At 37.5% G+C, this 12,754-nt stretch overlaps 1 protein-coding gene across 1 annotated transcript in view; it reads right to left on the bottom strand.

The window, feature by feature from the left end:
* The window catches only part of SCP2 (sterol carrier protein 2), a 102,653-nt gene that overhangs the window by 46,442 nt on the left and 43,457 nt on the right, over nucleotides 1-12,754 (bottom strand). The window contains exons 10-11 of the mRNA XM_055305047.1: nucleotides 12,597-12,744; nucleotides 2,089-2,196 (exon numbers count right to left, since the gene is read on the bottom strand). Of these exons, the coding sequence (XP_055161022.1) occupies nucleotides 2,089-2,196; nucleotides 12,597-12,744 (256 nt within the window). The remainder of the gene's footprint in view (nucleotides 1-2,088; nucleotides 2,197-12,596; nucleotides 12,745-12,754) is intronic.

Raw genomic sequence — 12,754 nt, 5'->3', positions numbered from 1 at the left:
TTTCTATCATTTCTACCTAGTAATTGCTATTCTCTGTTTGGTGATAAACTGTGATTATCTTCCTTTAGTTCTTTATATATAGTTTCCTTTAGTTCTTTGAACACACTTAAGTAGATGACTGTCTCTGTCTAGTAAATCCGTAATTTGAGCTACTTCAGTTTCTATTGACTGCCTTCCTCCTCCTGTGTATGGGCCATATTTTCTTGTTTCCTTGCATGTCTCATAGTTTTTTTTTGAAAACTAATATTTTATATAATATAACATGGCAAATCCAGAAATCACATTCTTCCCCTTTCCCAGAGTTTGTTGTTGTTGACCTAGGGATTTTACCAAACTAATTCAGTTTTTTCTTTAAGTTTTTTGATTGGGTTGTTTGGCCAATTGTTATCAGTACCTCAGGCAGCTATGTGGTTAAGCCAGTTGTTGCTAACTGTTCTTAACAAATGACTCTGAAGAAAATACTCTTTGCACCACACAAGTTCTCTGTCAGGTTACAAAAAGACAAGCTTTTTAAGAATGGTTTACCAGGCAACTGCCAGACAGGTCAGATAATGACAATTTTTTGAGAATGGGGCTTTGAAAGAGCTCCAACTCCATTATGATTCCTCCAGTGCCGGCCAGGCTGCTGGTTTTTACCATGATTGCAGGCTGCTCTTTTCAAGACTACCATGGAGCCGAAGAAAGGGGAGTAGTATTAGAACAAGTCAAAATGCCATAAAGTTTAGTATTCTTATGGAGAGTCATCTGACTGTTTGTTTTTTAAAATGTTCCCCCAAATTGTTGTCTTTGGTTAATTTCCAAACTTGATCTTGACAATTTTTGCAAGTGTTCTCAGAACTTTTATAAAGGAGAGCATTTGTCAGATGTTGTTATTCCATCACTCCCAATGATACTCTCATTCCCCTCATTTTCAGGTTACTTTGAAATATATTAGACTGTTTAAAGAAATAATAACAACAGTATACAGTGGGGTTTATTACATATTTAGAAGTGCATAGATATATGTTGTTGTAAAAACCCCTTGTATTATATGTGAAATGGCATAACATTAATTGAAGGTAGACTGTGGTTAATTTAAAGATGCATGTTGTAGATCCTAGAGCAACCACTAAAAAATAGGAAAAACAAATAATTCAGTAGAAGAGAGAAAATAAAATACTATAAAATACCCAATTACCAAAAATACAGCATGAAAAAGAGAAAAGACCCAAAGAACAAATAAGACAAAATAAATAGCAAGGTGGCACATTATCCTGCAACTATTTATGTATGCATACCTGTCTACTTATCTTTTGATCTTTATCTATCTGCATCTATTTTCTCCATTACTAAATTTCAGTGATAAACAGAAACAAACCAAAGTTAATTCCTGTAATGGATACACTATTAATTCTAACTTCTTTATTTGGAATTTGCAATAATTCATCAAAATTTTAATTAATATATGACAATAAGAAAAAATACAAAGCTCACCTATCTTCATAACAATAAATCCCAGATATTAGTGCTAAATTATTTTATAAACTGTACAATTTCATTCTACAATTACGGAAACTAAAAGTCAAAGTGATTAATTGACAAATTAATTAATCAAAACAGTCACATGGCCAGTCAGCAGTAGAGCCCCAGTAAAATTCTTATTTCATAACTTCTAGTCTGGTTCTCTCAAGAAAAAAAATCTACATGTAACAACCAACGACATCTACAACTATATGCAAATAATGTGCCCATTTCGAATTATTCTTATCTAGCAGGTCTAGCAAGATCTCTATTTGAAACATTTTAAGTTAAACCTTATACCTATTTAAAAGTAATCAAACTTTTAAAATATATATATACTGTTGAATTTCAAGTTTCAACTAATTCAATGTCTCATCAGTTATTATTGAAGTACACTGTACTTAAACTTTAAAAAAATAAATTAAAATTAAAAAAAAGAAACTCTAAAATACTGTGACTAAACAATCATTTAAAGCACTGGCTACCATGTTCAGAGAATACGATCTTTCATTCAAATCAATGGCTAAACCATTCATACTTATGTGAAATATGATAACAAAAAATCAGGAAATCTGTTTGTAGAATTACCTGTAGCTCCCAGTGGATGTCCCTTTGAAATTAATCCACCGCTAGGATTTATGACCCACTTTCCTCCATAAGTATTATCTCCCCTATCAACCAGTTCTCCACCTCGTCCTAGAGAAGGAAAAATAATATTCATAAAGGTTAAAAATAACATTGGACCAGGGGTGCCTGGGTGATTCAGTTAAGCATCTGATTCTTTTTTTTTTTTAAAGATTTTATTTATTTTATTCATGAGACACACATGGGGGGGGGGCGCAGAGACACAGGCAGAGAGAGAAGCAGGCTCCATGCAGGGAGCCTGACGTGGGACTTGATCCTGGGGCTCCAGGATCAGGCCCTTGGCTGAAGGTGGAGCTAAACCGCTGAGCCACCCGGGCTGCCTAGTATCTGATTCTTGATCTCAGATCAAGTCTTGATCCCAGGTTTGTGAGATCAAGCCCCTTGGGCTCCACACTGGGCATGGAGCCTTAAAAAAAACAAGACAAAACAAACAACAAACAAACAAACAAAAACATTGGACCAAATAATATGTTTTGTTTTTTTAATTTCAATATAGCCAAGAATTTCTTATAGCAAACATTTCTTTTTTTTTAATTTTTATTTATTTATGATAGTCACACAGAGAGAGAGAGAGAGGCAGAGACACAGGCAGAGGGAGAAGCAGGCTCCATGCACCGGGAGCCCGACGTGGGATTCGATCCCGAGTCTCCAGGATGGCGCCCCGGGCCAAAGGCAGGCGCTAAACCGCTGCGCCACCCAGGGATCCCCAGCAAACATTTCTTAATAGTTCAAACATTGGGGTACCTGGGTGGTTCAGTCAGTTAAACATCCACCTTCAGCTCAGGTCATGATGGTTCTTGCTCAAGGGGAACCTACTTTTCCCTCTCCCTTTCCCCCTGCCTGCCACTTCCCCTGCTTGTGCTCACCTTCTCTGTCAAATAAATAGATAAATAATAAAAACCCAGCTCAAATATCAAATTCATAAAAGCACTTCTAAAACTTGCACAATAGGGGCATCTGAATGGCTCAGTTGGTTAAGCAGCTGACTCTTGATTTCAGCTCAGGTCCTGATCTCAGGGTTGCGAGCCAGCATCAGGCTCCACATTGGGCATGGAGCCTGCTTAAGATTCTTTCTCTCTCTCTCTCTCTCTCTCTCTTTCTCTCTCTCTCTCTCTCCCTCCCTCCCTCCCTCCCTCTGCCTCTCCCCTCTTGCTCACGACCTCTTTCTAAAAAAAGAAAAAAGTTACATAATAAATATTATTATGTAATAATATTTATGAGTAATAAAGATTTATATTTTCAGAACATTTCATGCATGAAACAGAGCTCTTAATAGTTCCTAAGAGTTCTCTGGCTTCCAAAATAGCTACAACTAAAATAGAGACTCAGAGAACCTGAAGAATGAAACTGGATACAATACTATAACTAATATAATTATATTAGTTTAAAAACCCATCATTTTGGGATCCCTGGGTGGCTCGGCAGTTTAGCACCTGCCTTCGGCCCAGGGCGTGATCCTGGAGTCCCAGGATCGAGTCCCACATCAGGCTCCCTGCATGGAGCCTGCTTCTCCCTCTGCCTGTGTCTCTGCCTCTCTCTCTCTCTCTCTCTCTGTCTCTGTCTCTCATAAATAAATAAATAAATAAAATCTTTAAAAAAATCCATCATTTTGCCCAATATTTTCATTTCCATTTTTTTAAAAATTTATTTATGATAGGCACACAGTGAGAGAGAGAGAGGCAGAGACACAGGCAGAGGGAGAAGCAGGCTCCATGCACCGGGAGCCCGACGTGGGATTCGATCCCGGGTCTCCAGGATCGCGCCCTGGGCCAAAGGCAGGCGCCAAACCGCTGCGCCACCCAGGGATCCCTTCATTTCCATTTTTAAAAAATATTTTATTTATTTACTTGAGAGAGAGAGAAATAGCACAAGTAGGGGAGAGGGGCAGAGGGAGAAGTAGACTCCCCACTGAGTGGGGAGCTGGCCCAATGCAGGGGCTTGAACCCAGTGATGAGGGAACAGAGGACTAGCTGGGGACAAAGCACATTGACAAGTCCTTGAAACAGACAAAGAGACATTCCTCTACAAACTCAACTGCTTCAATGTTTATACTTTGCCAAGGGAAAAAGGCAATCTTAGCCTGACCCCCAGGAGCCTGTAAGTCTACTTTAACATACAAAAATTCCTTTAGAAATTTCCTTTATCTCTAAGCTCCCAAGATAAATGTTGGCAATCATCTTCCAAACACATGGCCCACCAATACACATCTGAAGGGTCTCATAACTCAAGTTTTATTAGACAATAATAAGTGACCTTTTCCCAACAATTAGCCCCCTCAAGGTCCTGGAAACCTTGCTTCCAAAATTCCTTAGAGAGTACAGCTATCCTCAAAACCTTCCCAACTCCCAGGTATATAATCAGCCACCCCTCATAGGCCCGAGGCAGCAGTTTTTTCTGCCCAGAGGTCTTGTCCCTGTGCTTTAATAAAACCACCAGTTTGCACCAAAGATGTCTCAAGAATTCTTTCTTGGTCGTGGGCTCTGGACCTCACCTATATTCCAAAACTTCATCACCAGGACCCTGGGATCATGACCCCAGGTGAAGGCAGACACTTAGCCACTTAACCAACTGAGCAACCAAGGTGCCCCCACTTCCATTTTCAGCTGCACTGTTATATAAACATTCTTTGTAGATGGAAGGGACAATGTAGGGGGTGGCGGAAGGGCAGGGGGCATGAAATGAAGGGCAATGGCTGAAAATACTGTTAAGACATAAATGCAAGCTTAAAAGAAAATGAAAATTGCATGCTTGATGATTTCAACATTCCTATCAATTCTCTGGTCATTCTTCCAGGTTGTTAAGAAGTAAATTAAAATGAATGCATTGTATAAAATATTCTTCCAGCTAGAATATAATGAAGTGGAATCCCAAATAAAGATGATACAGGTGGTTCTGGCACCATCAGAGGTAGCTAATAACTTTTAAGTATTCACCCTGTGTCAGGCATTGTTGTAATTATTTTCCATATATTTACATAATTTAATCCTCAACCCCGAGAAAGCAGGTATTATTCCCATTTTATAGGAAACGGACACAAAGAACTTAAGTAACCAGCCCAAGGAAACAGTAGGGGATCAATCTAGGGTTAATCATTAGGTAGCCTGGCTCCATAGCTTTCCTTAATCAATATATTTTATTGCCTTCAAAAACCAAAGAGTTTCTCCATTGGTAAATTAAAATACATGTAAGAATTTTTTATGGGACAGCCCCGTGGCTCAGCGGTTTAACGCCACTTTCAGCCTGGGGTGTGATCCTGGAGACCTGGAATTGAGTCCCACGTCAGGCTCCCTGCATGGAGCCTGCTTCTCCCTCTGCCTGTGTCTCTGCCCACCCACCCACCCCCCGCCCCTGTGTGTCTCTCATGAATAAATAAAATCTTTTTTTAAAAAAAGAATTTTTTATGACTGACACTTTTTTTTTAAGATTTTATTTTTTAAGTAACCTCTATCCCTTATGTGGGGCTTGAACTCACAATCCCACGATCAAGAATTGCATGCTCCTTTGAGCCAGCCAGGCATCCCTACGACTAACACTTCTAATTTTACTTTAAATCTAGGTTGTAGATTAAAAACCACCTATTGAGGCATTCTTTTATTTTTTTTTTATATATTTCTGACAAAGAACCTGATACAAGGCTCTGGTCATAACAGGTATTCTATCTGCTATTACAGCTTTTAAAACTCCTCCAAGTATTGTTACTGTACCAAGTATTACCAGACTGGACACAAATCAACCCCAAGAAATGAATAATTCACTGCGTGTTTTCTTTGATAATATATATAATTCTATTAAATATTGGAAGATTCTACTAGGAAGTTGCTTGAGCTCATCATCTAAAAGTGGTAAGAAAATAAATGGAAGGCAATCATTGTGCCTATTATGTGCCAAAAACTGCCCTGGGAACTTAGGGATACAAGAGTAAATGAAACAAACATCCCCGCTCTCATGGAGTTTACTTCATTGTCAGGAGAGGTGTGAGGAAGAGACAGATAATATGTAATGTAAGTAAGATATATAATAGAGTTGTGGTAAGTGCCATGGGGGGAAAAAAGGCAGGAAAGGACGTGTAAGGAGTTCACTTTTTTTTTTTAAGATTTTATTTATTTATTCATGAGAGACACAGAGAGAGAGAAAGAGAGAAAGGCAGAGACACAGGCAGAGGGAGAAGCAGCCTCCATGCAGGGAGCCCGATGTGGGACTCGATCCCAGGTCTCCAGGATCACACCCCGGGCTGCAGGCGGCGCTAAACCGCTGCATCACTGGGGCTGCCCAGGAGTTCACATTTTAAAACAAGTAATTGGAGAAAGCTCCCACTGAGAAGGTGAAATTTGGTCAAAGATCTAAAAGGAATAAATGAACAAACAATACGGAGATATTTGAAGAAAGGCCCTGAGCTAGGAATAGGCCTAGAGTGTTTGAAGAAGGAGGCTCATGTAACTGTTGCAAAGTAAAAGAACCAGAGATGTGGAAGTCAGAGAGACGGCAGAGGGAACTAAAGAGAAAAGATCACATTTGGCTTTTACTTCTGAATGAGATGAACAGAGGAATGACATCAATCTGTGCTATGCTTTTAACAGGATCATTAAAGATTCATTATAGAGAACAGAGTGTAAGGAGACAAGGCAGAAGCAGACCAGTTATGAGACCACTACAATAACGTACAGGAGAAATAATGGTGGTCTGGACTACGCTGTTAGTGATTTAAAAAAATAGATAGGATATAGTTATATTCTGCATATACTTAGACAGCAGAGTCCATAGCCAACAGGACTTGGGAACAGATTCAATGGGAGCTGTGAGAGAAAGAAAGGAACTGGAGCTACCTGGAGAATGGGGAAGACTGAGGAAGGAAGAAGTCTGGGTCACATCAGAAGTTCAGTTTGGACTTAGGTTTGGGATGCTAATGAGACATCCAAAAAATCCCTGAAAACTGGGCAGTTAAACATATGAGCCTAGAGATCAGGGAAGTGGTTTAAGCTAGGGATATAATTTTAAAAATCATCATCATATATCAAAGTGTATACATATTTAAAACCTTGAAATTGGGTTCCAGTTCCACCAAGGAATATAGATTCACTATAGCCTGTGTCTCCTACTGTTTACAACTAAAAACACTGGGTAAATACAAAAAACAACTAGCTGAAGACTCTGAAAAGTAAACAAAAACAGAATAATAACAGAAGGAGTTAAAACTTGGAGAACCCCCTTGGTGAGTTCCAAGTTTTCTCATTTTAGGCTCTCACAACAACTTTGGTCCAAGGGTGAGCACAGTCCTGGAGCAGACTGGCAGCAGGACAGCACTACCTCTAACAAAAACCCCATCTTTCTAACCAGAGGGACCAGGAAAAGAAATCCATACCAGGTCAGAGAGTAAGAGAGAAAGCTCACAGTGGAAAGAGCCAGAGAAAAGGATCCCTTATTCCTATGTATGGACTTAAAAGTCTCAGACTGGGCAGCCTGGGTGGCTCAGGGGTTTGGTGCCGCCTTTGGCCCAGGGCCTGATCCTGGGGACCCAGAATCGAGTCCCGCGTCAGGCTCCCTGCATGGAGCCTGCTTCTCCCTCTGCCTGTGTCTCTGCCTCTCTCTCTGTGTGTGTCTCTCATGAATAAATAAATAAAATCTTAAAAAGAAAAAAAAGAAAGTCTTTGGACTCACTCTTGAGCTAAGCATACATGGGAGAGATCCAAAGCAGCACAGCAAATGCTTGGACAACAAAGACTTTAACCAGGACTCACAGAAGTCAAGACAGAAGGTATCTGAACACGAGTGGGCTGACTGCTTGCTAAAACAAAAACAACACTCTCTAAAGGATCTATATACAATGTAACAATCACCTGTCCCAGATACAATCCAAAATTAATACAGAAAAGAACTAGGAGGGCAGCCTCCGTGGTGTGGCGTAGTGGTTTAGGGCCGCCTGCAGCCCAGGGCGTGATCCTGGAGACCCAGGATCGAGTCCCATATCAGGCTCTCTGCATGGAGTCTGCTTCTCCCTCTGCCTGTGTCTCTGCCTCTGTGTCTCTATAAATAAATAAATAAATAAATAAATAAATAAATAAATACATACATACATACATACATACATACATACTAGGAAAAGGAAAGTTGACCAATTCTCATGGGAAAGGAAAAGATAATCAACAGATAGAAAGCCCAAGAAGTCCCAGATCATAGAATTACCGGACAAAGACAAAAATAGACTAAGAGGTAAAGAAAACACACTAAAAATGAATAAAAATATATGAGTTCTCAGCAAAGAAATAGAACCTATGAAATGAACCAAATGAAACTCTTAGAATTGAAAATGCAGTATTTTAAATAAAAAACTCAGGATGTCTGGGTGGTTCAATCAGTAAAGCAGCTGCCTTCAGCTCAGGCCATAATGCCAGGGTCCTGGTATCGAGCCCCGCATCCGGTTCCCTACTCAGAGGGGAGCCTGCTTCTCCCTTCCCTCTGCCTACCACTCCCCTGGCTTGTGCGCGCGCTCTCTCTCTCAAATAAATAAATAAAATATTTAAAAGAAATAAATAAAATACAAAACTCACTCACTAAAGATGGGTTCAAGAGCAGAAAGAGGATGAAGTAGGAGTCTGTATATTTAAAGATATATATCATTATAAAGGTATAAATGATCAAATCTGAACAGAGAAAAACAAGATTTTAAAATGAACAGAACCCCAAGGACCTGTGGGACAATATTAAAAGGTCTAATAAACACATCATTGAAATCCTAGAAGGAGAAGAGAGAAAAAAATGGAACAGAAAAAAATACTTACAGAAATAATGGTTAGACACTACCCAAATTTGGCAAAAGACATTTTACAGACTCAAGAGGCTCAGAAAATCTCAAGCAGAGTAAATTAAAAGAAAAGCAAGCCTAGATACAACACATTTGACTGCTTAAATGTACTTCTCATTGAAAACAATGTAGGCCAGAGAATAAAACAATACACCTTAAGTGCTACAAAAAAAATAAAAATAAAAAAAAACACCTGCCAACTCAGAATATTCTATATCCAACAAAAATCTCCTTTAGGAATTTATGCTAAGTAAAGACATTCTCAATGAAAGATAACTAAGAGAATTCATCTCCAGACAATCTGCTTTATAAAAAAATGCTAAAATAAATTATTTTGGCTGAAAGAAATCATAACGAAGAAAAACCTGTATCTTCAAGAAAGGAGAAAGAGGGACGCCTGTGTGGCTCAGCTGCCTTTGACTCAAGCGTGATCATGGAGTCCTGGGATCAAGTTCCACATCAGGCTCCCTGCACGGATCCTGCTTCTCCCTCTGCCTATGTCTCTGACTCTCTCTCTGTCTCTCATAAATAAATAAATAAAATCTTTTATTAAAAAAAAAGAAAGAAGAAAGAACAGAAATGATAAATATCTGAGTAAATATAAAGAAATTTTGTCCTCTAAGATCTTTAAAATATGTGCAATTATTGAAACAAAAATTACAACATTGTGGGATTTTGAATGTACATAGAGTGCTTGCTTCGGTAGCACATATACTGAATGTACATAGATATAATACATATGACAATTATAACAGAAGAGTTGGTGTGAGGCAGAAAGGAGTTGGTAAATGTATATATATGCTTGCAAGATTTCTACATTTTATGTGAGGTAGTACAATATTAACTCTACAGAGACTGTGAAGGTTAGGTATGCATACTATTACACCTATACCAGCAGTTCTCAACTCTGAAATATTTTGCTCCTCCAGAGGACATCTGGCAATGTCTGGAGACATTTTTAATGGTCACAACTGTGGGGAAGTACTATTGGCATTTAGTGGGTAGAAGCTGGGAATGCTGCTAAACATCCTACAATACACAAACCCCATGACTAAGAATAATCTCATTCATCAACAGTGTTGAGGTTAAAAAACCCTGTATCAGCTAAGACAAAACAAAATAAAAAACAAAAACACTAAAGAGATACGGCCAAAAAGCAAATTTACAAAATAAAAGTCATACTAAAAATATTCAAATAATCCAAAAAAGCAGGAGAGGGAGAACAGAAGATCAAAAACCAGAGAGAACAATGAATAACAGATAATGGTCAACCTAAGTCTTATTGTATCAATAATTACATTGAACATTAATGATCTAAATCACACTCTCAAACAAATATAATGCAAATCACATATGCACTTTGAAATTTTCTAATACATATTTTGTTTAATATATATTTTAACCCAATATATCCAAACTATTTTCACTTCGACAAGTAAGGAATAAAAAAATTAATAATAAAATACTTTACATTCTATTTTTCATAGTAAGTCTTCAAAATCCAATGTGTACTTCATACAGCACATCTCAATTTGGACTAGTCACATTTCAAGGACTCAATAATAACAGACAGTTAGTGGCTACTATATCAGACAGCATAGGCTTAAACATCCAGGTAAAAGGCAGAAATTGACAAATGATAAAAAATACACTATTGCCTACAAATCTATCTACCTTATGCAGATAGATTAATACCATAAATATGTTAAGAGCAAATAAACAGAAAAAAATCTATCATGCAAACAGTAAGCACAGGAAGACTGGAGTGGCTTTTTTTTTTTTTTTTGAGAGAGAGAGAGAGAGAGAGGATGGGGAGAGAGGGAGTGAGGGAGAAGCAGAGAGAAAATCTTGAGGCTCCACACACAATGAGGAGCCTGAGGAAGGGCTTGATCTCACAACCCCAAGATCATGACCTGAGCAGAAATCAAGAGTCAGATGCTCAACCAACTAAGTCACCCAGGTGCCCCTGGAGTGGATATTTTAGCCAGATAAAACAGACTTCTAAACAAAGAATATAACCAGACATAAAGAATGATATTTCATAATGAAAAAATGGAAGACATACAACGATAAATGTGCTTTATAATAGAATCTCAAAATAAATGAAGCAAAAATTGACAGAACTAAAGGGGAAAGAGACAATCCCACAATTAATATAAGAGATTTTAACACCCCTCTCTCAGCAACTGATAGAGCAAAACAAATAAATCACTAGAGACATAGATCTGAAAATCCTGTCAATCATCTCAATTTAATTGACATGTTTAGAACATATGCCAGTAACTGCAGAATCCGCATTATTTTCCAAGTGCATATGATGGATAAATTCACCAGTAATATATACCATATGTTGAGCCATAAGATAAAATTCAAGAAATCTGAAAGGATCAAAATCAAAGGGTATTCTCTGACTACAGCAGAATTAAATTAGAGAGCAATAACAGTAAGATTTTAAGATATCCAGGAAAATTCCAAATACCTGGATATTAAACAGCATACTTACAAATAATTTACAGGTCAAAGACAAAATTATAAGAAACATGAAAAATATTTTGCACTGAATAATGATGAAATATATCAAATTTTGTGAAAAGTAGCTAAAATACCACTTAGAGAAAAATGTATAGCTTTACATACTTATATTAGAAAAGGAGAAAGATCTAAAACAAAAGACCTAAGGTTCTCTTATAAAAAACTTAAAAAAAGAAAACCAAAGTAAAACCAAGGTAGGTTGAAGGAAGGAAAATATAAAGAGCAGGAATCAATGAGATGAAAAAAACATACAATAAAGAAAATCAACAAAACCAAGGCTAACTCTTTGTAAAGCTTAATAAAACTGACAAACCTCTAGCTAGACAGATCAAGAAAAAAAGGGAGAAAGAACATCAATCACCAATACAAGGAATAAAAAGGAAGTTATCGCCTTAGATCCTATAGACATTAAAAAAATAGAGAATACTTTGCACAATCTCAGTCAATAAATTTGACAACTTAAATAAAATGGGTAAATTTCTTTAAAAATAGAACTTATAAAAATTGATAGACACTGGAAGAAACAGAAAATCTGAATAGGCCCATATTTATTAACCAATTTTAACATCTCAGAAGTTTTCCCAAAAAGAAAACTGAAAATCACTTGATTACACTGGTAAATTCCATGAAGCAGTCAAGGAAGAACTAACACTAATCTTACACAAACTTTTTCAGAAAATACAGAATGAATGGTCACTGCTCAATTTGTCTTATGAGACCAGCATAACTTTAATGACACGTTGTCACAAATGGCAAGATCTCATTCTTTTTTATGGCTGAGTAATATTCCATTGTGTACATATACACAAATTAACCCCCCCCCACAACACACACCCCACATCTTTATCTAGTCATCTATTGATGGATACTTAGGTTGCTTCCATATTGTGGCTGTAGCAAATAACACTGCTACAAACATAAGGGGTGCAAACATCTTTTCAAATTAGTGATTTTGCTTTCTTTGGGTAAATACATACTAGTGACATTATGGATCGTATGATATCTCTATTTTTTTAATTTCTTGAGGTAAAGGCAATTAGTGAATTCCTTTTTTAGTGGCAAAATGAAATTTCCTCAGTGAAATTTGCTAAGTTAATCTGCATCTCACCAAAGATATTACCTTCTGGACAGAGTCCCAGTGCTTCATAAGTAAGGAGTTCATTGACAGAAAAGCAATCATGAAGTTCTATAACATCAATATCACTTGGTTTCAGGCCAGATTTCTCATAGCACTTTTTGGCAGCTTCTTTACTCATATCATAGCCAACCTAAAACCAA

The sequence above is a fragment of the Nyctereutes procyonoides genome, unplaced genomic scaffold, assembly GCF_905146905.1.
Source record: "Nyctereutes procyonoides isolate TBG_1078 unplaced genomic scaffold, NYPRO_anot_genome, whole genome shotgun sequence".
Taxonomy (NCBI): domain Eukaryota; kingdom Metazoa; phylum Chordata; class Mammalia; order Carnivora; family Canidae; genus Nyctereutes; species Nyctereutes procyonoides.
The sequence above is the reverse complement of the archived record's forward strand: the minus strand, read 5'-3'. Positions and strand labels throughout refer to the sequence as shown.